At 57.2% G+C, this 27,815-nt stretch overlaps 1 protein-coding gene across 3 annotated transcripts in view; it reads left to right on the forward strand.

The window, feature by feature from the left end:
- The window catches only part of KMT2D (lysine methyltransferase 2D), a 40,976-nt gene that overhangs the window by 8,063 nt on the left and 5,098 nt on the right, over positions 1-27,815 (forward strand). Inside the window, exons 10-49 of one of the 3 annotated variants that reach the window (XM_058673768.1) lie at positions 6-154; positions 279-1,976; positions 2,089-3,185; positions 3,556-3,669; positions 3,954-4,064; positions 5,016-5,120; positions 6,091-6,272; positions 6,430-6,594; positions 6,677-6,786; positions 6,874-6,921; positions 7,475-7,696; positions 7,816-7,935; positions 8,022-8,135; positions 8,293-8,423; positions 8,511-8,658; positions 8,765-8,830; positions 8,985-9,095; positions 9,277-9,423; positions 9,511-9,595; positions 9,746-9,987; positions 10,086-10,159; positions 10,367-10,417; positions 10,520-12,331; positions 12,447-12,629; positions 12,702-12,838; positions 13,012-14,876; positions 18,289-18,412; positions 18,562-18,646; positions 18,740-18,806; positions 18,915-19,147; positions 19,240-21,909; positions 21,992-22,132; positions 22,250-22,417; positions 22,576-22,735; positions 23,236-23,311; positions 23,431-23,606; positions 23,705-23,835; positions 24,250-24,382; positions 24,462-24,589; positions 24,739-25,879. In XM_058673768.1, the coding sequence (XP_058529751.1) occupies positions 6-154; positions 279-1,976; positions 2,089-3,185; positions 3,556-3,669; positions 3,954-4,064; positions 5,016-5,120; positions 6,091-6,272; positions 6,430-6,594; positions 6,677-6,786; positions 6,874-6,921; positions 7,475-7,696; positions 7,816-7,935; positions 8,022-8,135; positions 8,293-8,423; positions 8,511-8,658; positions 8,765-8,830; positions 8,985-9,095; positions 9,277-9,423; positions 9,511-9,595; positions 9,746-9,987; positions 10,086-10,159; positions 10,367-10,417; positions 10,520-12,331; positions 12,447-12,629; positions 12,702-12,838; positions 13,012-14,876; positions 18,289-18,412; positions 18,562-18,646; positions 18,740-18,806; positions 18,915-19,147; positions 19,240-21,909; positions 21,992-22,132; positions 22,250-22,417; positions 22,576-22,735; positions 23,236-23,311; positions 23,431-23,606; positions 23,705-23,835; positions 24,250-24,382; positions 24,462-24,589; positions 24,739-25,879 (14,720 nt within the window). The remainder of the gene's footprint in view (positions 1-5; positions 155-278; positions 1,977-2,088; positions 3,186-3,555; positions 3,670-3,953; positions 4,065-5,015; positions 5,121-6,090; positions 6,273-6,429; positions 6,595-6,676; positions 6,787-6,873; positions 6,922-7,474; positions 7,697-7,815; positions 7,936-8,021; positions 8,136-8,292; positions 8,424-8,510; positions 8,659-8,764; positions 8,831-8,984; positions 9,096-9,276; positions 9,424-9,510; positions 9,596-9,745; positions 9,988-10,085; positions 10,160-10,366; positions 10,418-10,519; positions 12,332-12,446; positions 12,630-12,701; positions 12,839-13,011; positions 14,877-18,288; positions 18,413-18,561; positions 18,647-18,739; positions 18,807-18,914; positions 19,148-19,239; positions 21,910-21,991; positions 22,133-22,249; positions 22,418-22,575; positions 22,736-23,235; positions 23,312-23,430; positions 23,607-23,704; positions 23,836-24,249; positions 24,383-24,461; positions 24,590-24,738; positions 25,880-27,815) is intronic. The other 2 variants (XM_058673770.1, XM_058673769.1) reach the window with 2 other exon arrangements.

A 27,815-nucleotide genomic window follows, 5' to 3' on the forward strand; every position in this document is an offset into this window, starting at 1 on the left:
TGCAGATTTTCACCCCCAGAGCCTGGTGGTGATACCCCTACTGATGAGCCTGATGCTCTGTACGTTGCATGCCAAGGGCAGCCAAAGGGTGGGCACGTGACCTCTATGCAACCCAAGGAACCAGGGCCCCTGCAATGTGAAGCCAAACCACTAGGTGAGTAGGATTTGAGGGTTGTGAAATGAATCTCCTCTTCCTCTGTGGTAAGAGACATCTGTGCTATGTATTTTGTGGGGAGTATACCTGGGCTTGATAGGAATATTATGTCTTGTGTCTGCAGGGAGAGCAGGGGCCCAGCTTGAGCCCCGATTGGAGACCCCCCGAAGTGAGGAGATGCCACTGCTGCCCCTCCCTGAAGAGTCACCCCTCTCCCCGCCGCCCGAGGAATCGCCCACATCGCCACCACCTGAAGCGTCACGTCTGTCCCCGCCACCTGAAGAGTCGCCCCTCTCCCCACTGCCCGAGGAGTCTCCTCTGTCTCCCCCACCTGAAGTGTCATCCTTTTGTCCCCGGGAGGAGTTGCCCTTCTGTCCACCACAAGAGTTGCCTGCATCCCCTGCTCTGGACACGCCCCTGTCTCCGCCACCTGAAGCATCCACCTTGTCCCCACCACTGGAGGAGTCTCCCCTGTCCCCACCGCCTGAGGAGTTGCCCACTTCCCCACCCCCTGAAGCATCGCGCCTGTCTCCACCACCTGAGGAGTCGCCCATGTCACCTCCACCAGAGGAGTCGCCCATGTCTCCACCCCCCGAGGCATCTCGTCTGTTCCCGCCATTTGAAGAGTCTCCCCTGTCCCCTCCCCCTGAGGAGTCTCCCGTCTCCCCACCACCTGAGGCCTCACGCCTGTCCCCACCACCTGAGGCCTCACGCCTGTCCCCACCACCTGAGGACTCACCCATGTCCCCACCACCTGAGGACTCACCCATGTCCCCACCGCCTGAAGACTCACCTATGTCTCCTCCGCCTGAGGTGTCGCGCCTGTGCCCACCACCTGAGGAATCCCCCTTATCCCCACCACCTGAGGAGTCCCCCACATCACCTCCACCGGAGGCCTCACGCTTGTCCCCGCCGCCTGAAGACTCGCCAGCATCCCCACCACCAGAGGACTCACTTATGTCCCTGCCCTTGGAGGAGTCACCTCTTTCACCGTTGCCTGAGGAGCTGCCACTCTGCCCTCCACCTGAGGAACCCCGACTCTGCCCCCAGTCTGGGGAGGCGCACCCGTCTCCTCAGCCTGAGGAGATGTGCCTGTCCCTAGCCCTCGAGGACCCCTGTGTGTCCTCACAGCCGGAGGAGCTGCACCTGTCTCCTGTGCCTGAGAAGCCACATTTGTCTCCCCAGTCTGAGGAACCGCATCTGTCCCCCCGGCCTGAGAAATCTCACCTGTCCCCCCAGCCTGAGGAGCCACGTCTGTCCCCCCAACCTGAGGAACCACACCTATCTCCTGGGCCTGAGGAGCCACACCTGTCCCCCCGACCTGAGGAACCATGCCTATCACCCCCACCTGAGGAACCTTCATGCCTGTCCCCGCAACTTGAGGAACCTTCACAGCTGTCCCCACAAACTAAAGAGCCATGCCTGTCCCCCCATCCTGAGGAACCTTCACGCCTGTCCCCCCAACCTAAGGAGCCATGCCTGTCACCCCATCCTGAGGAACCGTATCTGTCCCCTCGACCTAAGGAGCCGCACCTGTCCCCCCAGGCTGAGGAGCCACGCCTGTCCCCCCAGGCTGAGGAGCTGTCCCCGTCTCCTCAGCCTGAGGAGTCGCGCCTGTCCCCACAGCAGGAGACAGCAGGCCCATGCACTGCCCCCGAGGCACTGCCCCTGTTCCCCCAGCCTGGAGAGCCACCTTCAGCCCCCTTGCTTGGAGAGCCGGCTCTGTCTGAGCCTGGGGAACCACCTCTGTCCCCTCTGCCTGAAGAGTTGCCCTTGTCACCAGCTGGGGAGCCATCCTTGTCTCCTCAGCTGACACCATCAGGTAAGGTAGTTGTGTGTGGCTCTGGGATGGTAGTGTCTCCTTTCTGTGGGAACGTCTTAACCCTTTATGGTGCATCTAATCTAAGAGCCCCTCTTTTTCTCTTTCTCTCCAGATTCTCTTCCTCCTCCACTTTCACCCATTATTACAGCTGTGGCCCCACCAGCCCTGTCTCCTTTGGGGGAGTTAACATACCCCTTTGGTGCCAAAGGGGACAGTGACCCTGAGTCGTTGGCTGCTCCCATTCTAGAGACCCCCATTAGCCCTCCTCCCGAAGCTCACTGCACTGACCCTGAGCCCGTGCCCCCAATGATCCTGCCCCCGTCCCCAGGCTCCCCGCTGGGCCCGGCATCTCCTATCCTGATGGAGCCCCTGCCCCCTCCATGTTCTCCGCTCCTCCAGCATTCCCTGCCTCCCCCGAGTTCTCCTCCTTCCCAGTGCTCGCCTCTGGCTCTGCCGCTGTCTCTGCCTTCCCCGTTGAGTCCTGTAGGAAAGGCAGAGCCCCTTTCAGATGAGCCTGAGCTGCACCAGATGGAGACTGAGAAGGTCCCAGAGCCCGAGTGCCCGGCCTTGGAACCCAGTGTCACCAGTCCTCTTCCCTCCCCAATGGAGGAGCTGTCCTGCCCTGCCCCCAGCCCTGCACCAGCCCTGGAGAACTTCCCTGGCCTGGGGGAGGACATGGCCCCTCTGGATGGGGCTGCTGCTGCTCATGCACAGCCAGCGGCGGGCGAGACCCCTGGCAGTGAATTGAAAGGTTGCCCTGAGCTCCTGGACCCTGAGGAGCTGGCCCCTGTGACCCCTATGGAGGTCTATGGCCCAGAATGCAAGCAGCCAGGGCAGGGCTCGCCCTGTGAAGAGCAGGAGGAGCCACGTGCAACAGTGGCCCCCATACCACCTACTCTCATCAAATCTGATATCGTTAATGAAATTTCTAATCTGAGCCAGGGTGATGCCAGTGCCAGTTTTCCTGGCTCAGAGCCCCTGTTGGGCTCTCCTGACCCTGAAGGGGGTGGCTCCCTGTCCATGGAGCTAGGGGTATCTACAGATGTGAGTCCAGCCCGAGATGAAGGCTCCCTGAGGCTCTGTACCGACTCACTGCCAGAGACCGATGACTCACTCTTGTGTGATACTGGGACAGCCGTCAGCGGAGGCAAAGCTGAGGGGGACAAGGGAAGGCGGCGTAGTTCTCCAGCCCGTTCTCGCATCAAACAGGTGAGGGGCTGTCTAATCGCTGGGTGAGGCACATGTTTGATTTCATTAAGGAGAATAGTAGCTGGCACACCGAGGGGGCAGATATGCTCTGATGTGTGGTATTCAGTAATGGAGCTGGTACTCTCAAGCCACTGTTCATTCTCCTCGTACTGTGTTGGCCACTTCCTCTGGGGGGCGGAAGAGAATGGGTTTGGACCAGAGCTGTCTACTTGTGCATATCTGGGAGCGTGATTTTTTTTCCCACTTACCCTGAGTGGAACTCCTGGGCCATACTACCCGTCACACTGTCCGTTTGTCCCTCGTCTTTCTTGCCAGCTTGTAGACTCGGCATGCCAACCCTTAACCTGCTCTGTGACTGTCCTTCACGCAGGGTCGCAGCAGCAGTTTCCCAGGACGACGGCGGCCTCGAGGAGGAGCCCACGGAGGACGAGGGAGAGGACGGGCCCGGCTAAAATCTACTACGTCTTCCGTTGAGACTCTGGTAGTAAGGAGAGACCTGCCACCCCTCCAAGCACACTTCACATGGCTCTTTGAGTCTAGCCAGTCCCCCAGCTTTGCCTAGGGTCTGTGTGCATGAGTCTCTGTTCCTCTTGTCCACTCAGCCCCTGGGCAGCTATGGGGTCTTTGCCATTGGGCTGAGATCTAGCTTGGGAGACACTCCTGGCTCCTGGCCTTCATCTTAGTCAGCATCCCTGCAAAACTGTAGAGGAAGGCGGTTGATTTGAGCAAGTTTTTCTGCCTCACTTTGTACAACTCTCTCCCTGTAAGGTTGCTGATATCGATGGCTCCCCCAGCAAGGAGGAGGAGGAGGACGACGACGACACCATGCAGAACACTGTGGTCCTCTTCTCCAACACGGACAAATTTGTCCTAATGCAGGTACCATCCTTGGCTTGGCTCGTCCCATCCTTAGCAGTGAGACCTGTTGGTTGTGTGCTTTACTGGAAGAGCAAGTAAGGATAGCTAGGACACTTCTGGGGAGACCCAGCCAGTACCGCACAGCGAAGCACAGTCACATCGCTTGGTTGTTCCTTTAGCCATCAGAGACCTTGAGGACATCTCTGAACTTGGGTGCAGGTAGGAGCTAGAGACCCAGCAGTGAGAAAGGCAGAAATGGCCTCTGTCCTTGAGGCCCACAGGCTAGGGAGCTTATGTATGAGCTCACCTGAAGAAAGTGAGTTTTTCGATATTTACTTGTGTGCTAGGCAGGGAGATGGAGAGAGAACTCTTGTTTACTGTTTTACTTCTCAGCAGCCTGCGGGGACTAGGCGTGGGCCAGGCTGAAGCCCTGGTGGGGAACTCGGTTACATCTGCTGATGTGGGTGGCAGGAACCCAGTTACTTGAGCCATCATTACCACTGCCTCCCAGGGTCCAAGTTAGCAGGTAGTGTGCTCCCATGTAATATGGCCCAGGAGTTCCACTCAGGAGCTGGAGGTGGATGTGGAGCTCAGACACTCTGCTAGGAATATGAATGTCGTAACTGGTGTCCTAACTGCTAGGCCAGGTGGCCACCCCCTGATAACCCTGAAGCTCATGGGATGATGTCATGCATGTGATTCTCACTAGGTCAGGTTTTTACCCCATCTTATGTTTCTTCAATTTCTCATGACTTTCATCCATGTCAGGCTTTATAAATTCAAGTTACCTGACTAGGTGAACAAGGTATCCTCAGAGGGAGCCCTAAGGTGGCTTCTAGTGTCTGAGGGCTGTGGACTGAACTTCTGCCTTCTTGACTCCCTGGGCTGAGGTTAGAGTTGAGGGGAGTCAGTTGGCTCGGTCTGAGTGGGGTGCAGGAGTGTTGCTGGATCCCTGGTGTCTTGTCTCCCCAGGACATGTGTGTGGTGTGTGGCAGCTTCGGCCGAGGTGCAGAGGGCCACCTCCTGGCCTGTTCGCAGTGTTCTCAGTGCTACCATCCCTACTGTGTCAACAGCAAGGTGAGTGCGGTGCCTAGGGGTGTGTCCTGGGATCTGGGGGCCACAAGTGCCTGATCCTTGCCAGGAGCAGCCATGGCTCTTAGAAATCAATCCTCAAATGTGGTTGTCAAGCCTGTCTTGGGGAGAAATACGGAACTCATGGCAGTCTATAGTTTCTTTGTGGTAGATCATGACTTACTAGGGCAAATTTTTTTATTGTCTTAGCTAGGGCAATTCAGCACATCATACAATCTATGACGATGTCTTTGTGGGGTTTTTTTTTGTTGTTGGTGTTGTTGCTTTTTGTTTTTTGAGAAACAGTTCTTACTTACTGGTTCACTCCTCAGATGCCTGCAACAGCTAGGGCTGAGTCATCTGAAGCAAGGAGACAGCTGCCCACTGTTGGTTCCCCGTGTGGGTTGTAGACCCAGCTGTGTGAGCCTTCGGCTGCTGCTTCCCATGGTCCACAGCAGCAGGAGACTGGGATTGGGAGCAGAGCCAGAGGAAACCTAGCCATTTTGATATGGGCTGCAGGTGCTTTAAATGGTGGCTTAGGCATCAGGCCAAAAGTTGGCCCTTTAACTGTGACTTTACCAGTAGAAGCTGTCATATGGAGGTACGTAGAATAGATTAAAATTATGAGTACACGCCTAAAAGGAGAAAGCATTTTAACCTAATTATGAACTGTCATTTTAGGGTTTATCTACTGCTAACATTTAGTAACTTGCAGCAGTGGTAGCTTTAACTGTTGAAGACAAGTTAAGGGAAACTTAGTCCTACATGGTCTTCTGAAGTTTGGCTAGTGACAGGTTACTATTCCGCTCTCAGGATTAGGCAGAGGATGGGGAGTTTCAAGCCACTATTGTGGAAACAAGGGCACCTTGTGCTTGATCGGAAGTCTTGCCTGGCTCCTGTGGTTGCCAACCCCCTCCAGCCAGAGTCCCATCCTCCATGCCCACCCTGTGGGATGGCCCTCTGTCTTCTCCTTCAGATTACCAAGGTGATGCTCTTGAAGGGCTGGCGCTGCGTGGAGTGCATCGTGTGTGAGGTGTGCGGCCAGGCCTCTGACCCCTCTCGCCTGCTGCTGTGTGACGACTGTGACATCAGCTATCACACCTACTGCTTGGACCCTCCACTGCTCACAGTGCCCAAGGGCGGCTGGAAGTGCAAGTGGTGAGGAGGGGCTCTCCAGAAGGGCAGGCACCAGAGATGCTGGAGTGCTGTCACGTTGAGTACCTGACAGAGGCCAGGTTGAGGCTGTGTGAGTTGCTGGGCCCATGCCTGCCGTGAGCAGGAAAGGTGTTGAAGATGTGTCTCTTGCCCCTCCCAGGTGCGTGTCCTGTATGCAGTGTGGGGCCGCTTCCCCTGGCTTCCACTGTGAGTGGCAAAATAGTTACACACACTGTGGGCCCTGTGCCAGCTTGGTGACCTGCCCCATCTGCCATGCTCCCTATGTGGAAGAGGACCTGCTGATCCAGTGCCGACACTGTGAACGGTGAGAAGGTCGCTGTCCCCTGTACTGCCTGTTGTCACAGCCTCACGTGGCAGAGACTCATCTCCCATTTCTGCTCTCCCAGGTGGATGCATGCTGGCTGTGAGAGCCTCTTCACAGAGGATGATGTGGAGCAGGCAGCCGATGAAGGCTTTGACTGTGTCTCCTGCCAGCCCTATGTGGTGAAGCCTGTGGGTGAGTGCCAGGCGCAGGGCAAGTCAGGGCATGGACGCCTTGCCTTGGGACAGGGCCTCCAGCAGCTCTGGTGTGTCCTACCCACAGCACCTGTTGCGCCTCCGGAGTTGGTGCCTGTGAAAGCAAAGGAGCCAGGTGAGTCACCGATGCTGATTGCCACTGAGGCCGTGACACCGTGCCCAACCTGATATCTTCATTTGATAGGAGGGTGCTAAGGTCCAGAGAGGGAAGTGCCTTGCCCAAGGCTGTCTAGTAAGTTCTCAGCAGAGCTTCGACTAGAAGCAAGGCTCTTTTCCTGGACGGCCAGGTGTCGTGGATTCTTTACTACCAGAGGACACAGCTCTTTCCTCGGAAAACAGTCTGAACTGTCCCCTCCATCATGAGGTGGACACTGCTTCTGGCAACTGTGTTTTGGCATCCAGCAGGTAGAACCCTGCTAGCCCAAGATGGCTAGAGGCTGTAGAGGGCAGGTTTCCTGGTTAGTAAAGCCAGGCTTTGGAGAGCAGCTGCTTGAATCCATATGGGTCTCTGACAGCTCAGGCCCCAACCACTGCCCACTCTGGGCCTGTTTTCCCTGACCCCAAGACCCCAAGCTTGGCTGATGTCACAGCTTCTGCCCGAGCTAGGACTTAGGTCCTCCATCCTCTGGGCACCCAACAAAGGCTCACACACTCCTCCCCTCTTGCAGAGCCCCAGTACTTTCGTTTTGAAGGCGTGTGGCTGACAGAAACTGGCATGGCTGTGCTGCGTAACCTGACCATGTCACCTCTGCACAAGCGGCGCCAGCGGCGAGGACGGCTTGGGCTCCCAGGCGAGGTGGGGCTGGAGGGTTCTGAACCTTCAGATACCCTTGGCCCCGATGACAAGAAGGATGGGGACCTGGATGCCGAAGAGCTGCTCAAGGGTGAAGGTTGGGCTGGGGACTTGGGAGTGCCTGTGAGGGTTGGTACCCTGGGTGGGGCCTACTGAGCCGATGACATGGGTACGAGGGCACATGCCTCTGATCTGCCCATATCTTCTGTCACACAGGTGGTGTGGAGCACATGGAATGTGAAATTAAATTGGAGGGTCCCACCAGTCCAGATGCGGAACCTGGCAAAGAGGAGACTGAGGAAAGCAAAAAACGCAAGCGCAAGCCTTACCGACCTGGTGAGACACTGGGTGATGAGTGGAGCAGCAGGGGCACTCGCTGGGAGCCCGCTGCTGCTCATTCCTCAGCTCTTGTCTCCTCACAGGCATTGGTGGCTTCATGGTGCGGCAGAGGAAATCCCACACTCGTGTGAAGAAGGGGCCTGCTGCCCAGTCGGAGGTGTTGAGTGGGGATGGGCAGCCTGACGAGGGTGAGACAGGTGAGGGCACCACCACTGGGACCTGGGTACCCACAGGACAAAGCCAAATGGCCTGGAGGAGGACACTGGAAGAGGCAGGAGGGTGTGGTGGGCCCAGGCCCAGTTGCAGCTTGTGTTAGGCGTCTGGAGAGCCTGACGTTGCCGGTTCTGTCCACAGTGATGCCTGTGGACCTGCCTGCAGAGGGCTCCGGGGAACAGGGCTCAGCTGATGCCGATGAGAAGAAGAAGCAGCAGCGGCGAGGGCGCAAGAAGAGCAAGCTAGAGGACATGTTCCCTGCTTACCTGCAGGTGGGTCTCGGCCTCTATAGACGGGGCGGGGCTGGCTGTGCCTTGCAGGGCTAACAGCAGCCTGTTTCTCTCTGACTCTCGCAACAGGAGGCCTTCTTTGGCAAAGAGCTGCTGGACCTGAGCCGAAAGGCCCTTTTTGCAGTTGGGGTGGGCCGACCAGGCTTTGGATTAGGAACCCCCAAAGGCAAGGGTGATGGAGGTTCAGATAGGAAGGAACCTTCCGCCTTACACAAAGGTTGGTTGTGTGGGAGTGACCCCCTCTTGCTCCTGGAATGAGGAATAGCCTGTGGGGCTGGGGGCTGGGTGTGGCTTCAGATGTGGACCGTGTCTGTTCCTTCTAGGGGATGATGGTCCAGATGTTGCAGATGATGAGTCCCATGGTCCTGAGGGCAAGGCTGATACACCAGGTGAAGGCTTCTGTGGGTCATGTTCTGATGGGCTTTACGTTTGTCAGTCCGAGTTGGGAGCTGAAAGTGGTTTATCCCCCTCTGTGGTTCCCGGTGACCAGTGTGGTGCCTGCACACGGGCTTTGACTCATGGATTTTTTCCTGGCAACTACAGGCCCTGAGGATGGGGGTGTAAAGGCATCCCCAGTGCCCAGTGACCCCGAGAAGCCAAGCACTCCAGGCGAAGGGATGCTTAGCTCCGACTTAGACCGGATTCCCACGGAAGGTGAGGCGGTGACCTATATCTCCTCTCCTGTAGTGTCCTCAGTTGGTGAGAGGGTCTTGTTGGTAGGACTGTGATCTGGGTAGCTTCTCTGGGCACCCTTCCTGGCCATGGCCACAAATGGGCCTGGGTTGGCATCTGAACATGCCCATCTTCTTTAGTGTACTTTATCATTCTCCCACAGAACTGCCCAAGATGGAATCCAAGGACCTGCAGCAGCTCTTCAAGGATGTCCTGGGTTCAGAACGAGAACAACATCTGGGCTGTGGAACCCCCGGCCTGGAAGGCAACCGCACGCCGCTGCAGAGGCCCATTGTCCACGGTGATACAGGTGGGAACATTTGAACCCTTGACTGGCCAAGGCTGCCCCCAGGCTGGGCCAGTTTCTCCCTTTTCGCTGATCCTGGTTCTCTCGTAGGCGGACTCCCTTTGGGCAGTCTCCCTTCCAGCAGCCCATTGGACTCCTACCCAGGCCTCTGCCAGTCCCCATTCCTGGATTCCAGGTTGGTACCTAAACTGAATTCTCATGGGCAGTCCCTGTGTCCTTTTTCTCCACCTGGGCCCTTGTTCTGCCTCCCTTGTTTGTGCTGGGGCAGGGAGCGGGTGGGACTTGGCACTCCTGCCCCCTGTGACTCTGTGCCCCTGCGCCCCAGGGAGCGCGGGGGCTTTTTCAGCCCAGAACCCGGTGAGCCAGACAGCCCCTGGACAGGCTCAGGGGGCACCACGCCCTCCACCCCCACAACCCCCACCACGGAGGGTGAGGGCGACGGGCTGTCCTATAACCAGCGGAGTCTGCAGCGCTGGGAGAAGGATGAGGAGTTGGGCCAGCTCTCCACCATCTCCCCTGTGCTGTATGCCAACATTAACTTTCCCAACCTCAAGCAAGATTACCCAGGTACCTGTGGGACAAGGGCAGGAGGACAGCCTAGCAGCATGATGGCCTTTGAGGCTGGGGTCACCTGCCAAGTCCCCCTCCATCCTTCTGCTCTGCAGACTGGTCCAGCCGTTGCAAACAAATCATGAAGCTCTGGAGAAAGGTCCCAGCCGCTGACAAAGCCCCCTACCTGGTGAGACAGAAGGGAGTGTGGCCTGGGCTGGCGTGAGTTGAGATGGAGGGGGCCGTCTTGGAGAATTTACCTCAGTTCTCTGCACCATCACCCCTAACGCATCTGGGCTGGAAGGGACCAGCATCTTTGGGGAGTGTGAATGAAGTGTGCGCTGGGGGCAGCTGGGAGGCTGAGCGTTGGGCCCGATGTGTGTCCTGTATCCTTCAGCAAAAGGCCAAAGATAACCGGGCAGCTCACCGCATCAACAAGGTGCAGAAGGTAAGTGGGGGCCGGGCTGGGCTATACTGTGGAAGTCTCTCTGGGGAGGCACATGGGGCCTGCTGCAGAAACCTGACTGCTATGTGCCTGTGTGCCCTGCAGCAGGCTGAGAGCCAGATCAACAGGCAGCCCAAGGTGGGCGACACAGCCCGGAAGACTGAGCGACCGGCCCTGCATCTTCGCATTCCCCCTCAGCAGGGGGCACTGGGCAGCCCACCCCCTGCTGCCGCCCCCACCGTTTTCCTTGGCAGCCCCACTCCCCCCGCCGGCATGTCTACCTCTGCGGACGGGTTCCTGAAGCCGCCAGCAGGCACCGTGCCTGGCCCCGACTCGCCCGGTGAGCTCTTCCCCAAGCTCCCGCCCCAGGTGCCCGCCCAAGTGCCTTCGCAGGACCCCTTTGGACTGGCCCCTGCCTACGCCCTGGAGCCCCGCTTCCCCGTGGCACCACCCACCTACCCTACTTACCCTAATGTAGCTGGGGCCCCTGCGCAGTCCCCAGTGCCAGGTGCCTCCACTCGTCCTGGGCCTGGCCTGCCAGGGGAATTTCACGTTACCCCACCTGGCACCCCCCGGCACCAGCCCTCTACACCCGACCCCTTCCTCAAACCCCGCTGCCCCTCGTTGGACAACCTGGCTGTGCCTGAGAGCCCTGGGGTAGGGGGAGGCAAGGCTTCCGAGCCCCTGCTCTCACCCCCACCACTTGGGGAGGCCCGTAAGGCCCTGGAGGTGAAGAAGGAAGAGCTTGGGGCATCCTCCCCCAGCTATGGGCCCCCAAATCTGGGTTTTGTTGACCCATCCTCCTCAGGCCCCCACCTTGGTGGGCTGGAGTTAAAGGCACCTGATGTCTTCAAAGCCCCGCTGACCCCTCGGGCATCTCAGGTAGAACCCCAGAGCCCGGGCTTGGGTCTACGGCCCCAGGAGCCGCCCCCTGCCCAGGCTTTGGCTCCTTCTCCTCCAAACCACCCAGACATCTTTCGTCCCAGCCCTTACCCTGACCCCTATGCCCAGCCCCCACTGACCCCTCGGCCCCAGCCCCCTGCCCCTGAGAGCTGTTGCGCCCTGCCCCCTCGCTCACTGCCCTCTGACCCTTTCTCCCGAGTACCTGCCAGTCCACAGTCCCAGTCCAGCTCCCAGTCACCATTGACGCCCCGTCCTCTGTCTGCTGAGGCTTTTTGCCCGTCTCCTGTCACCCCTCGCTTCCAGTCTCCTGACCCTTACTCCCGCCCACCCTCACGCCCTCAGTCCCGTGACCCATTTGCCCCATTGCATAAGCCACCCCGTCCCCAGCCCTCTGAAGTTGCCTTTAAGGCTGGGTCTCTAGCCCACACTCCCCTGGGGGCTGGGGGCTTCCCAGCAGCCCTGCCCTCGGGGCCAGCCGCTGAGCTCCATGCCAAGGTCCCAAGTGGGCAGCCCCCCAATTTTGCCCGTTCCCCAGGGACAGGCGCATTTGTGAGCACCCCATCTCCCATGCGTTTCACTTTCCCTCAGGCAGCCGGGGAGCCTCCCCTAAAGCCCCCTGTCCCTCAGCCTGGTCTCCCTCCACCCCATGGGATCAACAGCCATTTTGGGCCTGGCCCCACTTTGGGCAAGCCTCAAAGCACAAACTACGCAGTAGCTACGGGGAACTTTCACCCATCGGGCAGCCCCCTGGGGCCTGGCAGCGGGTCCACAGTGGAGGGCTATGGGCTGTCCCCGCTACGCCCCACGTCAGTTCTGCCACCACCTGCACCCGACGGATCCCTCCCCTACCTGTCCCACGGAGCCTCACAGCGGGCAAGCATCACCTCTCCAGTCGAAAAGCGAGAAGAGCCAGGGGCTGGAATGAGTAGCTCTTTGGTGGCACCTGAACTCCCAGGTACCCAAGACCCTGGCATGTCCAGCCTTAGCCAGACAGAGCTGGAGAAGCAGCGACAGGTGAGTTGACACCCAGTAGCTGAGTGTCCCCCTCCCCTCCCCTTTGCATCTGCTGTCCCTGAGCTGTTCCTGTGATTGGGGGTTGAATGCGTCTGCTCGTTCATCTTGTGCACAGCGCCAGCGACTCCGTGAGCTGCTGATCCGCCAGCAGATCCAGCGTAACACCCTGCGGCAGGAGAAGGAAACAGCTGCGGCAGCTGTAGGAGCAGTGGGGCCCCCAGGCAGCTGGGGTGCAGAACCCAGCAGCCCTGCCTTTGAGCAGCTGAGCCGAGGCCAGGCGCCCTTTGCTGGGACTCAGGTAAGGAGAGTGGCAAGGGGAGGTGGAACTGGGTTGGTGAAGGTGGCCTTACCTCATCTACGTCTCTTCTAGGATAAGGGCAGTCTCGTGGGATTGCCCCCAGGCAAGCTGGGTGGCTCTGTCCTGGGACCAGGGCCCTTCCCCAGTGATGATCGACTATCTCGGCCACCTCCACCAGCCACGCCTTCCTCTGTGGACGTGAACGGCCGGTAGGCTGCGGGAGGCTTCTTGGGGGTAAACCACAGGGGGCACTTCCCCGTGTGGTTCGTGTTTCTGGGGTGTCACTAGCCTGCCTCCCTCCCTCTGTTCTCAGTGCCCTGAGCCTAGGCTCCAGCCTTTTCCCTCCTGATTGCCTCTTACTGACTACTGCATATTCTTCCAGGCAATTGGTAGGAGGCTCCCAGGCCTTCTATCAGCGAGCGCCCTATCCTGGCTCCCTGCCCTTGCAGCAGCAACAGCTGTGGCAGCAGCAGCAGCAGCAGCAGCAACAGCAGGCGACGTCAGCTGCTTCTATGCGACTTGCCATGTCGACTCGCTTTCCATCAACTCCTGGCCCTGAGCTTAGCCGCCAAGCCCTGGGGTCCCCCTTGCCGGGAATTCCCACTCGCTTGCCAGGCCCTGGTGAGCCAGTGCCTGGCCCAGCTGGTCCTGCTCAGTTCATTGAGTTGAGGCACAATGTACAGAAAGGACTAGGACCTGGAGGGGCTCCATTTCCTGGTCAAGGGCCCCCTCAGAGACCTCGGTTTTACCCTGTGACTGAAGACCCTCATCGACTGGCTCCCGAAGGGCTGCGGGGCCTGGTGCTGTCAGGCCTTCCTTCACAGAAACCATCGGCTCCACCGGCCCCTGAGCTGAGCAACAACCTCCATGCCCCGCCCCTCACCAAGGCTTCCACCCTGCCTGCTGGCCTGGAGCTGGTCAGCCGGCCACCCTCCAGCACTGAGCTCAGCCGGCCACCGCCTCTGGCTCTGGAGACAGGGAAGCTACCCTGTGAGGACCCTGAGCTGGATGATGACTTTGATGCCCACAAGGCCCTGGAGGACGATGAAGAACTTGCTCACCTGGGGCTGGGTGTGGATGTGGCCAAGGGCGATGATGAGCTGGGAACCCTGGAAAACCTGGAAACCAACGACCCCCACCTGGATGACCTGCTCAATGGAGATGAGTTTGATCTTCTGGCCTACACTGACCCCGAGCTGGACACTGGGGACAAGAAGGACATCTTCAACGAGCACCTGAGGCTGGTGGAGTCGGCTAATGAGAAGGCCGAGCGGGAGGCCCTGCTGCGGGGAGTGGAGCCAGGACCCTCGGTCTCTGAGGAGCGCCCACCCCCTGTTGCTGATGCCTCTGAGCCCCGCCTGGCAGAGGTGAAGCCCAAGGTGGAGGAGGGTGGACGTCACCCTTCCCCTTGCCAGTTCACCATCAACACCCCAAAGGTAGAGCCAGCACCTGCCACCACTTCCCTTGGCCTGGGCCTGAAGCCAGGACAAAACATGATGGGCAGCCGAGAGACCCGGATGGGCACAGGCCCATTTTCCAGCGGTGGGCACACAGCAGAGAAGGGCCCCTTTGGGACCACGGGGGGACCACCAGCTCATCTGCTAGCCCCCAGCCCACTAAGCGGCTCAGCGGGATCTTCCCTGCTGGAAAAGTTTGAACTTGAGAGTGGGCCCCTGAACTTGCCTGGTGGCCCTGCAGCATCTGGGGACGAGCTGGACAAGATGGAGAGCTCCCTGGTAGCCAGTGATCTACCCCTGCTCATCGAGGACCTGTTGGAACATGAGAAGAAGGAGCTGCAGCAGCGGCAGCAGCTCTCAGCACAGCTGCAGCCAGCTCAGCAGCAGCAGCAACAGCAGCAGCAGCAGCTGATACTGTCTGCAACAGGCCCTGCCCAGGCCATGGCTCTGCCACATGAAGGCTCTTCTCCAAGTTTGTCTGGACCTCAACAGCAGCTTGCCTTGGGTATTGGAGGGGCCCGGCAGCCAGGCTTGGGCCAACCACTGATGCCCACCCAGCCACCGGCTCATGCCCTTCAGCAGCGCTTGGCCCCATCCATGGCCATGATGTCCAACCAAGGGCATATGCTAAGTGGGCAGCATGGGGGACAGGCAGGCTTGGTGCCCCAGCAGAACCCACAGCCAGTGTTACCACAGAAGCCCATGGGTACCATGCCACCTTCCATGTGCATGAAGCCTCAGCAGTTGGCAGTGCAACAGCAGCTGGCTAATAGCTTCTTCCCAGACACAGGTAACCCCAGCAGGTGGCATGATTGATTCCTCAGGGTTATTGTCACCACCAGATGTGCGCTTTGAGGCCAGACACTAAGATAATCCCTAGCTAAGAGGTGGGTCACAAAGGGCTTTGGCTAAATATTAGACTGGTGGCATAGGCAAAAACACTGCATATTTTTAATTTTTAATTTCTTTTTAAAAAATATTTAATCATTTTTACTGGAAAGTCAGATATACAGAGAGGAGGAGAGATGGGAAGAGCTCCTGTCCACTGATTCACTCCCCAAGGGGCCACAATGGCCGGAGCTCAGCTCATCCAAAACCAAATGGCAGAAGCCTCTTCCAGGTCTCCCACACAGGAGCAGGATCCCAGGGCTTTGGGCCATCCTCGGCTGCTTTCCTAGGCCATAAGCAGGGTGCTAGATGGGAAGCGGGGCCGCTGGGATTAGTACTGGCACTCATATGGGATCCCGGCACGTGCAAGGCAAGGACTTCAGCTGCTCAGTTACCACACTAGGCTCTAATTTTATTTTTTAATGTTTGCATAGTTGTGATGGATATATGCCCATGTGAGTCTCGTTCCAATTTTGGTATATGTGCTGCGCCCCATGTGAGTCTCAATTAGGGTGAGGAGGGTCAAGGTATGGAGGAAGGCGGGTGGTACAAGTGTTTCAGTAATACATTTTTCTCCTGTGTCTACAGGTGGGGAAAGGGGAAGGGGCCCCACTCCTTACTGTCAGAAGATACAGCACCCAGGGATGGGGGACAGTCCACCCCAATATATCTCCATGTCCTCTTCTTGGTCAAGCTAGAATCCCACCAACTTGGGGACTTGGGTGGCGTGTCCTGGCCCAACATTCCCCACCTTCCCCATATAGCTTTAAAAAATAAATAAGATAGGCAACTGTGGTGGTGCCCTGTGTAGTTAACACAGATGTGGCACGAACAAGGTTCCGAATGCCAGCCAGCTATGCTGCTTTTCTCCCAGCAGTGTAACACTTGCCTAGTACAAGGCAACCTGGGTAGTTGCCTGTAGCTGGGGTACACTGCAGCTGATAAGGCGTTGTAAGGAGGGAGCAGCTTCGGGCACATGGCGGGTATTGTCCAAGTGGAAGCATGTCGTGGCAAAACGTGTCAGCAAAGGCTTTGTGGCTGTGATGGGGCGGAAAGTTGAAGACTTAAACGCGAGGCAGGAGGCAGCAGTCAGGACAGGTGAGAGACTGAAGGGAGAGAATGATAGTGGAGGGAAAACTGTTGGGCTGCTTTGAGGAGCAGTGTGAGTGATGCAGGAGGTAGCTAGCTAGTGGTCATTGCTATGGTCCGGAGAGCTCCGAGCAGGATGGAAAGCACAGTGCTCCTCTCACCCACCTCCCTGCCGGTGTGCCCGGGAGAGCAGCTGATGGTGGCAAGAAACCCAGAGTCCTAGGATCTTGACTTGGACCTGGCCAAGCTCTGGCTGGCCGTAGTGGCCTTTTGGGGGACAAATAGTGGCTGGGAGGGAGGTCTCTGTCATTTGGCATTTCAGACAAAACAAATTCTTAAAGGGGTGGTGAGATGGACAGGTTGAAGGAGACCTCAAGCTACCATAGCATTTATTAACTGGTATTTGCCAAGCAGTATGCTGAGGGCTGCTGCCTGTTGAAGTTAATGGACGCAATGGAGTCCCCAAATAGACATTGTGTTGCTACTCCATTAAAAGAGGAAGCAACAGTGGAGGTCAGGCAGCTCATTCCTTCAGAGTGGCACAGCAGCTGGCAGGGCTGGATCTGAATCTGTTACTCCATAGTTTTCCAGGAGAGCGTGGGGGCGGGATGGGGCAGTTACATTTTTTGAACTGTGGAGAGAGAACATGAAGTATAGGATTTTAGGAATATTGGAGTTTTTGGTGATTGCTGCTTTTTTTTTTTTTTTTTTACTAAGTATCAGGGACCGACACAGGACTAAGCTATAGGTGAGAGTGTGTTGGATCCAGGACAGCTGTGACGTCTAGGCCTTTGTCACGGTGTATTCCTGTTGGGCTCTGTATGGTCTTAAAGTTTGTTTTTTTTTAAATTTATTTTAAAGGCAGAGGAAAGGAGGAGGGGAATCTTCCTTGTCTGTTGGTTTATTTCCCAGATGTCTGAAAGAGCCAGGCTAAATCAGGATGGTGACCGTGAAGGTGGCAGGTCCTGGATTAGAGGTAGAGAAGTTGGGACTGGAGTGGCATCACTAGCTGTGGCTTAACATGCTGTGCCACACCGGCTGTTATATCTTGGCTTTGGCTTTGTTGCTTATACTAGGAACACTTCTTGGGGAATACTTCCAGGTCCTTAAGGATGCTCACACTCTGTCACCTCTGATCCTTTCATTAGCTCCCTGAAACTAGTAGGACATCAGGAGCTCTCTCAGGAGTAAACTGAGGCTTGAAGAAGTGCAATGACTTTTATAGTTGGACTCAACAGATATTTACCAAGTCCCCTTTGCAAGCATGTGCAAGTCGGAACGGGATCATACGGCTTATGAATAACAGCAGAGTTAGCAAGTCTTCCTCCTGCTGTGCTGTGCCGTTACTCTGCTTGGCTGGGTGAAGGTCAGGTTGTTGGAAGGAATAACAAATGTGTAAGGGGTCTTTTCATTGTCAATTATGAAAAATCTGTGGTTTTTAAAATTTTTTTAATGTTATTGGAAGGACAGATTTACGGAGGAGAGACAGATGTTTTATCTGCAGGTTTAGTTCCCAAATGGCCACAGTGGCCAGAGCTGGGCTAACCAAGGAGCCAGGAGCTGCTCATCTCCCATGCAGGTACAAGGTCCCAAGGCGTTGGGCTCTCCGCTGCTTTCCTAGCTCACAGATGAAGCTGGAGAGAAAGTGGAGCAACTGGGACATGAGCTGGTATCCCTGTGGGGTGCTGGCACTTGGAGGTAGAAGATTAGCTGGTTGAGCCAAAGTGCCAGGCCCCAATCTACGTGGATTTGTAAGATGTGTACATTAAAACAAGTTTGCCTTTCAGTCCCATTTTTTATGAATTTCTAAAAATACGTAATTTGAAACTTTGTCCATTTGTTCATTTGAAAAATCAAAGAGAAAGAGGGTCAGACAGATTTTTCTTCTGCTGATTAACTCCCCAAATGTGTGCAGCAGCTAGAGCTGGGCCAGGTTGAAGGCGAGAGCCCAAAACTTAGCTTGGGGTTCCCCGTGGATTGCAGGGACTCGGCTGCTTGAGTCATCCAGTGCCATTGAACAGGATTTGCATTAGCAGGAAACTGGAGTTGGGAATGGGACTGGGAGTTGAGTGCAGGCACCTCAGTGTGGGGAATGGTGTCACAGCTAGAGCTGAAGCCCAGGGTCCTGCCCCTGCCCCTGCTTTCCTTAAGGTTTTTCAAGTTCTTTCTCATACAGTGGAGCACTGGCCCCTGAAGGATACCTCATTTTGATCTTTCTTCTGCAGACCTGGATAAATTTGCTGCTGAAGATATCATTGATCCTATTGCAAAGGCCAAGATGGTGGCTTTGAAAGGCATTAAGAAAGTGATGGCGCAGGGCAGCATTGGGGTGGCACCTGGTATGAACAGGTGAGGCTCGACTTGGGTGGGCTGGAGTTGGCTTCTTTTCCTCAATTACAGCTGTTCCCTTCTTGGTATTCCTTCCCTATTGTCCTACTTCTTTGCCTTCCAATTTTCCCGTTGCCATCACTTACCCTATGTGCTTTGGTGGACTCCAGGCAGCAAGTGTCCCTACTAGCCCAGAGGCTCTCAGGGGGACCTGGCAGTGATCTGCAAAACCACGTGGTACCCGGGAGTGGACAGGTGGGTAAAGGATTTTGCTTGCGGAACCACTGGGATCCTGTTGTTAGTTCCTGGCATGGGACAGTGAGCCTTCAGCAGTTTCTGTTGTCGCAGGAGCGGAATGCCGGGGATCCCTCCCAGCCTCGTCCCAACCCACCCACTTTTGCACAGGGAGTGATCAGTGAGTATAGGGCCTGGGAGGAGGGTGCAGGGACATGGTTTAGGACTGATGGAGGAAGGGGGATTGGGTCATTGCCTGGCAGGCCGTGACCCTTGTCTCCTCTCCCAGATGAGGCCGACCAGCGGCAGTATGAAGAGTGGCTGTTCCACACCCAGCAACTCCTCCAGATGCAGCTGAAGGTGCTTGAGGAGCAGATTGGCGTACACCGCAAGTCCCGGAAGGCCCTGTGCGCCAAGCAGCGAACTGCCAAAAAGGCTGGCCGTGAGTTCCCGGAAGCTGATGCTGAAAAGCTCAAGTTGGTTACAGAGCAGCAGAGCAAGATCCAGAAACAGCTGGATCAGGTGAGAAACGAACCTAGCGTGCAGAAGCCAGGAAAGAGGGCTGGCCTGGGAGGGCAGGCTCCAGGCTGACCTCTCTGACCTTCCTGTGTTAGGTCCGTAAACAGCAGAAAGAACACACTAATCTCATGGCAGAGTATCGGAATAAGCAGCAGCAGCAGCAGCAACAGCAGCAACAACACTCGGCCGTACTGACCCTTAGTCCCTCCCAGAGTCCCCGGCTACTCACGAAGCTCCCGGGTCAGCTACTCCCTGGCCATGGGCTGCAGCCACTACAGGGACCCCCTGGGGGGCAAGCTGGAGGTCTTCGCATGCCCCCTGGGGCTATGGCGCTACCTGGACAACCTGGTGGTCCCTTCCTCAACTCATCCATGGCGCAGCAGCAGCATTCTGGTGGGGCCGGATCCCTGACTGGCCCGTCAGGGGGCTTTTTCCCCGGCAGCCTTACTCTTCGAGGCCTTGCACCTGACTCAAGACTTGTACAGGAGAGGCAACTGCAGCTGCAACAGCAGCGCATGCAGCTTGCCCAGAAACTGCAACAGCAGCAGCAGCAGCAGCAGCAGCACCTCCTGGGACAGGTGGCAATCCAGCAACAACAGCAGCAGGGTTCTGGTGTGCAAGCAAACCAAGCTTTGGGTCCCAAGCCCCAGGGACTTCTGCCCCCCAGCAACCACCAAGGTCTCCTGGTCCAGCAGCTGTCCCCTCAGCCACCGCAGGGGCCTCAGGGCATGCTGGGCCCTGCCCAGGTGGCAGTGCTGCAGCAGCAGCAGCAGCATCCTGGAGCTTTGGGTCCACAGGGCCCCCACAGACAGGTGCTTATGACCCAGAGTCGGGTGCTGACGTCCCCCCAGCTGGCACAGCAGGGTCAGGGCCTTATGGGACAACGGCTGGTCACAGCCCAGCAGCAGCAGCAGCAGCAGCAGCAGCAGCACTCCCAGCAGCAGCAGCAGGGCTCCATGGCAGGGCTTTCCCATATTCAGCAGGGGCTGATGTCTCACAGTGGGCAACCTAAACTGAATGCCCAGTCCATGAGTTCCTTGCAGCCACAGCAGCAACTTCAGCAGCAGCAGCTACAGCAACAACTTCAGCAACAGCAGCAGCAGCTACAGCAACAGCAGCAACAGCAGCTACAGCAACAGCAATTTCAGCAGCAGCAGCAGCAGATGGGCCTTTTGAACCAGAGTCGAACTTTACTGTCTCCTCAGCAGCAGCAGCCACAGCAGCAGCAGCAGCAGCAGGTGACCCTTGGCCCCAGCATGCCAGCCAAGCCTCTTCAACACTTCTCTAGCCCCGGAGCCCTGGGCCCAACCCTCCTTTTGCCGGGCAAGGAACAAAACATTGTAGAGACGGCTCTTCCTTCAGAGGTCGCTGAGGGGGCCTCAGCCCATCAGGGAGGAGGGCCTCTAGGAGTAGGGACTACACCTGAGCCCATGGCTGCTGAACCAGGGGAGGTAAAACCTTCGCGCTCTGGGGACTCACAACTCCTGCTTGTCCAACCCCAAGCCCAGCCTCAGCCTCAGCCCCAGCCCGGCTCTCTGCAGCTACAGCCACCTCTGAGGCTCCCAGGACAACAGCAGCAACAGCAAGTTAACTTGCTTCACTCAGCAGGCATGGGAAGCCATGGGCAGCTAGGCAGCGGATCGTCTGAGGCCTCAGCTGTGCCCCAGCTCCTGGTCCAACCCTCTGTTTCCGTAGGGGACCAGCCCGGACCCGTGACCCAGAACCTTCTTGGCCCCCAGCCTTCCCTTGGGCTAGAACAGCCCCTGCAGAATAATACAGGGCCACAGCTTCCTAAACCAGGACCTGCTCCCCAGGCTGGGCAGGGTCTGCCTGGGGTTGGAGTCATGCCTGCAGTGGGTCAGCTTCGAGCACAACTTCAAGGAGTCCTGGCCAAAAACCCGCAGCTGCGGCACTTGAGTCCTCAGCAGCAACAGCAGCTGCAGGCCCTTCTTGTGCAGCGGCAGCTGCAGCAGAGTCAGGCCGTACGCCAGGCTCCACCTTTCCAGGAGCCTGGGACACAACCCTCTCCTCTGCAGGGCCTGCTGGGCTGCCAGCCACAACCTGGGGGTTTCCCTGGGCCCCAGACAGGCCCTCCCCAGGAGCTGGGGGCAGGGCCTCGACCTCAGGGCCCACCCCGGCCCCCTGTCCCACAAGGAGCCTCACCCGCAGGACCAGCGCTTGGGCCTGTCCACCCCACGCCTCCGCCATCCAGCCCCCAAGAGCCAAAGAGACCTTCATCACAGTTACCTTCCCCCAATGCTCAGCTTCCCCCCACCCATCCAGGGACTCCAAAGCCTCTTGGGAGGGTCTCACCTGCTTCTGCCCAGCACACAGATACCTTCTTTGGCAAGGGGCTGGGACCTTGGGACCCCCCAGACAACCTAGCAGAAACCCAGAAGCCAGAGCAGAGCAACCTGGTAGCTGGGCATCTGGAGCAAGTGAATGGACAGGTGGTGCCTGAACCACCCCAACTCAGCATCAAGCAGGAGCCTCGGGAAGAGTCATGTGCCCTGGGAGCCCCAGCGGTGAAGAGGGAGGCCAATGGGGAGCCAGTAGGGACAGCAGGTACCAGCAACCACCTCCTGCTGGCAGGCCCCCGCTCAGAGGCTGGGCATCTGCTCTTGCAGAAGCTTCTACGAGCAAAGAATGTGCAACTCAACGCTGGGCGGGGGCCTGAGGGGCTGCGAACTGAGATCAACGGGCACATTGACAGCAAGCTGGCTGGGCTGGAGCAGAAACTGCAGAGTACCCCCATCAACAAGGAGGTGAGTAGTTGGAGCTAGAGATGGGACAGATGGGGACTCCGAGGAGCAGCGCAGCTGCCCTCACTGAGCTTGTCTGGCTTAGGATGTGGCAGCAAGGAAACCTTTGACGTCAAAGCCCAAGCGGGTGCAGAAGGCAGGCGACAGGTTGGTGAGCTCCAGAAAAAAGCTCCGGAAGGAGGACGGGCTGAGGGCCAGCGAAGCCTTGCTGAAGCAACTGAAGCAGGTGATCCCTGGGAGCCAGTTCCCTGGTCCCATCCCAGCCTAGAGGCCGCTGGCCCCAGCTGTGCAGTGACAGTGCGAATGCTGCTAGTTTCCAGCTTGGTCATCTTTCCTCTCCCAGGAGCTGTCTCTGCTGCCCCTGACGGAGCCTACCATCACCGCCAACTTTAGCCTCCTGGCTCCCTTTGGCAGTGGCTGCCCAGTCAGTGGGCAAAACCAGCTAAGAGGGGCCTTTGGAAGTGGAACGCTAACCACTGGCCCTGACTACTATTCTCAGCTGCTGACCAAGGTGAGGAAAACGGCATTGGCTCCTTGGGACCAGTGAAGCTGTGGGAGAAGAGGGGGCGGAGAGGGAAGACTGGAGGAGATGGCTGGTGTGGCGTGGGCCAGGGCATTGTGTCAGTCTCCCTGTGCCATCTTGCACACACCACCCCACCCCACCCTCAGAATAACCTGAGTAACCCGCCGACACCACCCTCGTCGCTGCCCCCCACCCCACCCCCATCGGTGCAGCAGAAGATGGTGAATGGTGTCACTGCGTCTGAGGAACTGGGGGAGAACCCCAAGGATGCCACGTCTGCCGGGGACACAGAAGGCACGCTGCGGGGTGAGTGAGGAGCAGCTTTCTCCCTCTTTAAAGGGGCTCCCCTACCATGCAGCCTCAGGAATGAGGGGGCTGTGTGCGCAGTCTTGAGAACTCTCAAGGACTGTCGAGCTGAGGGCACGGGTGGGCTTCTGGAGCCAAGGTTCTAGGGAAGGAGGGTTGGGGGGTTTATGCTCAATCGGTATCGCATGGAGCAAGCAGCTTACCAGGACCTGGGTGGCTGCGTTGATTTACCTGTGTTACTGTGACTGAATTGGGTGAGCTCCTTGCCTGTGAGATGGGAACTGCTAAGTGACAGAATGTGTGTAGTGCCCTTGGAAATGGCTTGTTAGAGTACAGCTTTTCTGCCCCCGACTGGTGGGAACATTGGTGGTTGGCAGTAGTAGCTGGGAGCTTGGCTTGGCTGAGTGTAGCCTGAAATCTGGGGTGCTGGGGCAGGCTGGGGGTGAGAAGCACCATCGACTTTGGCCACCTGCATCCCATCTCCTCCTCCCTACTCTCAGATCCTTCCGAGGTGAAGAGTCTTGACCTGCTGGCTGCCTTGCCTACGCCCCCTCACAACCAGACCGAGGATGTCAGGTAGGCTCGGTCGTCTTGTGGCTGGTGGAAGATTTCACGTACGACTAGGATGTCTGCTGACCTCTAGGGAGGCAGCAGGTGACAGGGCTGTAGCCACAAATGTCCCTCTTGGCCCATAGGATGGAGAGCGATGAGGACAGTGACTCTCCCGACAGCATCGTGCCAGCTTCATCCCCCGAGAGCATCCTGGGAGAGGAGGCCCCTCGTTACCCTCAGCTGGGGTCTGGCCGGTGGGAACAGGATGATCGGGCCCTGTCCCCTGTCATACCCATCATCCCTCGGGCCAATATCCCAGGTGTGTGCTGCCCTGGGCCTGGGATAAGCGGTCTCGGCTGGGTTGTCAGGTGGGGAGGAGGTAGGCCCCTTCCTGCCTGAGTCCTTCTGTCCCTTCAGTCTTCCCAGATGCCAAGCCGTATGTGGCCCTTGACCTGGATGTCTCAGGAAAGCTGCCTGCTGTAGCTTGGGAAAAAGGCCAAGGAAGTGAGGTGTCTGTCATGCTGACAGTGTCTGCTGCCGCAGCCAAGGTGTGTCTCTGGGGAGACCTTCAAGCTAAGGGGACCCTCGTGAGGGGGCAGTAGACCCTGGGGCTTGTCTGTATTTAAAGAGAGCTGTTTGTAGAGTCCCAGCTGTGTAAAAACCTAGGGGAGAGGCCGTGGGCCTGCGTGCCTGCCTGCCGGGAAGGTAGTGTGGCCCTGCCTTCCTCCTTGGGCTCTTCAGTTGGCCAATGTGCTAGGTGCCTTTCTGGACTGTGACTGCAGCATCCACCACTCCTGAACCTCAGAACCCAGCCTCCTGTCGGTGGTGCTGTGGTCGGGAGAGTGGTGTTGGCATAGGGCGGGCTACCCCAGAGCATGGGCTCCGGTGACTGTGTCCCCCCACAGTGGGTGGCAGTGCTTTCCTCCAGACGGTGCTGTTCTCTCCCTTCCCTGTCCTGGCAGAACCTGAATGGGGTGATGGTGGCAGTGGCAGAGCTGCTAAGCATGAAGATTCCCAACTCCTATGAGGTGCTGTTCCCAGAGAGCCCCGCTCGGATTGGCATGGTGCCCAAAAAGGGAGATGCTGAAGGTGCTGGTGAGTATGGCAGGGAAGCCCTCTGGGGGCCTTTGGGGGAATGGCCCTGGTGTGAGCTGCTGACCTTTCCTTCCTGCAGTAGGGAAAGAGAAGGGTGTGGGAGACAAGAACCCAGATGCTGGCCCCGAGTGGCTCAAGCAGTTTGATGCTGTGTTGCCCGGCTACACGCTTAAAAGCCAGCTGGACATCTTGAGCCTCCTGAAGCAGGTAGGTCTGGAGGGCAGGGTGTTAGGGAGTTGTTGTCTGGGCCAGAAAAGGCTGAGGGCTGTGGGGAGAGTGCAGCTTGGGTGCGAGGGAAGAGACTTGTCAGGGGAGGCACAGAGCTGACACTCACTGTCCAGGACACCCTCTTCTAGGAGAGCCCCGTCCCCGACCTGCCTACCCAGCACAGCTACACCTACAACGTCTCCAATCTGGACGTGCGGCAGCTCTCGGCCCCGCCCCCTGAGGAGCCCTCCCCACCCCCCTCCCCTTTGGCACCCTCTCCTGCCAGTCCCCCTGCTGAACCCCTGGTTGAACTTCCATCTGAAATCTCAGCTGAGCCACCTGTCCCCTCCCCTCTGCCGCTGGCCTCATCCCCTGAATCCGCCCGGCCCAAACCCCGAGCCCGGCCCCCGGAGGAAGGTGAAGATTCCCATCCCCCTCGCCTCAAGAAGTGGAAGGGAGTGCGCTGGAAGCGACTGCGGCTGCTGCTGACCATCCAGAAGACTAGCGGGCATCAGGAAGACGAGCGGGAAGTTGCAGAGTTCATGGAGCAGCTGGGCACAGCCTTGCGACCTGACAAGGTGCCTCGGGATATGCGGCGCTGCTGCTTCTGTCACGAGGAGGGTGATGGGGCCACGGATGGGCCAGCCCGCCTGTTGAACTTGGACCTGGACCTCTGGGTGCACCTGAACTGTGCCCTGTGGTCCACGGAGGTATATGAGACCCAGGGTGGGGCGCTGATGAATGTGGAAGTTGCCCTCCACCGAGGCCTGCTCACCAAGTGCTCCCTGTGCCAGCGAACCGGTGCCACCAGCAGCTGCAACCGCATGCGTTGCCCCAATGTCTACCATTTTGCCTGTGCCATTCGCGCCAAGTGCATGTTCTTCAAGGACAAGACCATGCTGTGTCCAATGCATAAGGTCAAGGGCCCCTGTGAGCAGGAGCTGAGCTCGTTTGCGGTCTTCCGCCGGGTCTACATCGAGCGGGACGAGGTGAAGCAGATAGCCAGCATCATCCAGCGGGGGGAGCGGCTGCACATGTTCCGTGTCGGGGGCCTCGTGTTCCATGCCATTGGGCAGTTGCTCCCACACCAGATGGCCGATTTCCACAGTGCCACTGCCCTCTACCCAGTGGGCTATGAGGCCACGCGCATCTATTGGAGCCTTCGCACCAACAACCGGCGCTGCTGCTACCGCTGTTCCATCAGTGAGAACAATGGACGGCCTGAGTTCATAATCAAAGTCATGGAGCAAGGCCTGGAGGATCTCATCTTCACTGACGCCTCTCCCCAGGGTGAGTGTACGCACATGGGGCCCTGAGCTAGCAATGGCGCTGGGCAGCAAGGGGACTGTGCAAGGCCCTATGGCAGGGGGCCTCCTCCCACTTCAGCAGGCGAATCTCAGTGTAGCTAAGAGGAAGCAGCGTGGAGGTGCTTTGACTGGGTTCTCTTAAACTGTGACCTTTTTTTTTTTTTAAGATTTGCTTATTTTTATTTGAAAGAGTTGCAGAGAAAGAGATCTTGCATCCGCTGGTTCACCCCAGCTCAAAGGCTGGAGCTGGGCTGGCCTGAAGCCAGGAGCCCAAAACTGCTTCTGGGCCTCCCATGTGGCAGGGGCCATCCTTGGGCCATCTTCCACTGCCCTCCCAGGCAGAGAGTTGGCTTGGAAATAGAATAGCTGGAACTTAAACTGGTGCCCATACGGAATGCTGGCACTGTTGGGCAGAGGCTCCGTTATACCACTAGCCCCAGAGTTTCTTGTTTTATTGTTGTTTGTTTTGTTTTTAGATTTATTAATTTTTATTGGAAAGTCAGATATACAGAGAGGAAGATCTTCCATGCGATGATTCACTCCCAAAGTGGCTGCAACAACTAGAGCTGAACCAAAGCCAGGAACTTCTTCCGGGTCTTCCACATTGGGTGCAGGGTCCCAAGGCTTTGGGCTGTCCTCCACTGCTTTCCCAGGCCACAAGCAGGGAGCTGGATGGGAAGTGGAGCTGCCAGGATCAGACCCAGTGCCCATATGGGATTCTGGCATGTTCAAGGCGAGGCCATGCCGCCGATAGGTCACTGCACCAGGCCCATTGTTGTTATTTTTAAAATAAGTATTATTGGGCTCGGTGCAGTAACCTAGTGGCTAAATCCTTACCTTGCTTGCACTGAGATTCTATATGGGCGCCAGTTCGTATCCCAGTTACTTTACTTCCCATCCAGCTCCCTGCTTGTGGCCTGGGAAAGCAGTACAGGACAGCCCAAAGTCTCAGGTCCCGGCACCCGCGTGGGAGACCCGGAGGAAGCACCTGGCGCCTGGCGTCAGATCAGCTCAGCTGTAGCTGTTGTTGCCACTTGGGGAGTGAACCAGCGGATGGAAGATCTCTATCTCCTCTGTAAATCTGCCTTTCCAGTAAAAATAAATAAATCTTTTTAAAAATGGAAAAAATGTTTATTATATGAAAGGCAGAGAGAAATTTTCCATGTGCTGGTTCATCTCCCATGTAGCTACAACATCTAGGGCTGGGCTAGGCTGAAGCCAGGAACCAGGACTTTCATCCAGGTCTCACATGGGTGCTAGGGACTCAGGTACTTAGTTCTGCTGTTCCCAGGCACATCAGCAGGTTGCTGCACTGGAAGTGGAGCAGCTGGGCCTTGAGTATGCACTCCAGGAGATGCCAGTGTCACCCCAGGTGCTTTCTAGACAACATTCTTCTGATCTTAGTTTCAGTGTGAGTAATAAAGATGACAGTAAAGCAGGTACCTCTTCCTGAGTGTGTACAGTGTATCACAAGCTACACTCAGTGATGTACAGTCTGGTCAGTCCTATGATTATGCCCACTCAAAAACATAATGAAACTGGGTCTTAGCAATTGAAGTGTTTAGTGCAACCATGGTCGGTGCTGGAACTTGAACCCAGGTCTTCCCAATTCTAAAGTGTGCCTGTTCTTCCGACAGAGACTAGATTTGGGTTTGTGTCTACTGCAAGGCTCTGTGATATTCCTTCCAAGATTGAAAGCCTTCTCGCTGCTACTGCTTTTCAATTTTTTTTTTTTTTAAGCTTTCTGTTTTAAAAATTATTTGAGAGATAGACCAAGCTCCCATCCACTGATTCACTTCCCAGATGCCTGCCGTAGCAGGGGCTGGGCTGGGCTGACGTTGTGAGCTGGGAGCTCAGTCTGAGTCACCCTGTAGTAGAGACCCCAGTACTTGAGCTCTCACTCCTGCACCCAGAGTCTG

Source organism: Ochotona princeps, chromosome 15 (genome assembly GCF_030435755.1).
Source record: "Ochotona princeps isolate mOchPri1 chromosome 15, mOchPri1.hap1, whole genome shotgun sequence".
NCBI classification, from domain to species: domain Eukaryota; kingdom Metazoa; phylum Chordata; class Mammalia; order Lagomorpha; family Ochotonidae; genus Ochotona; species Ochotona princeps.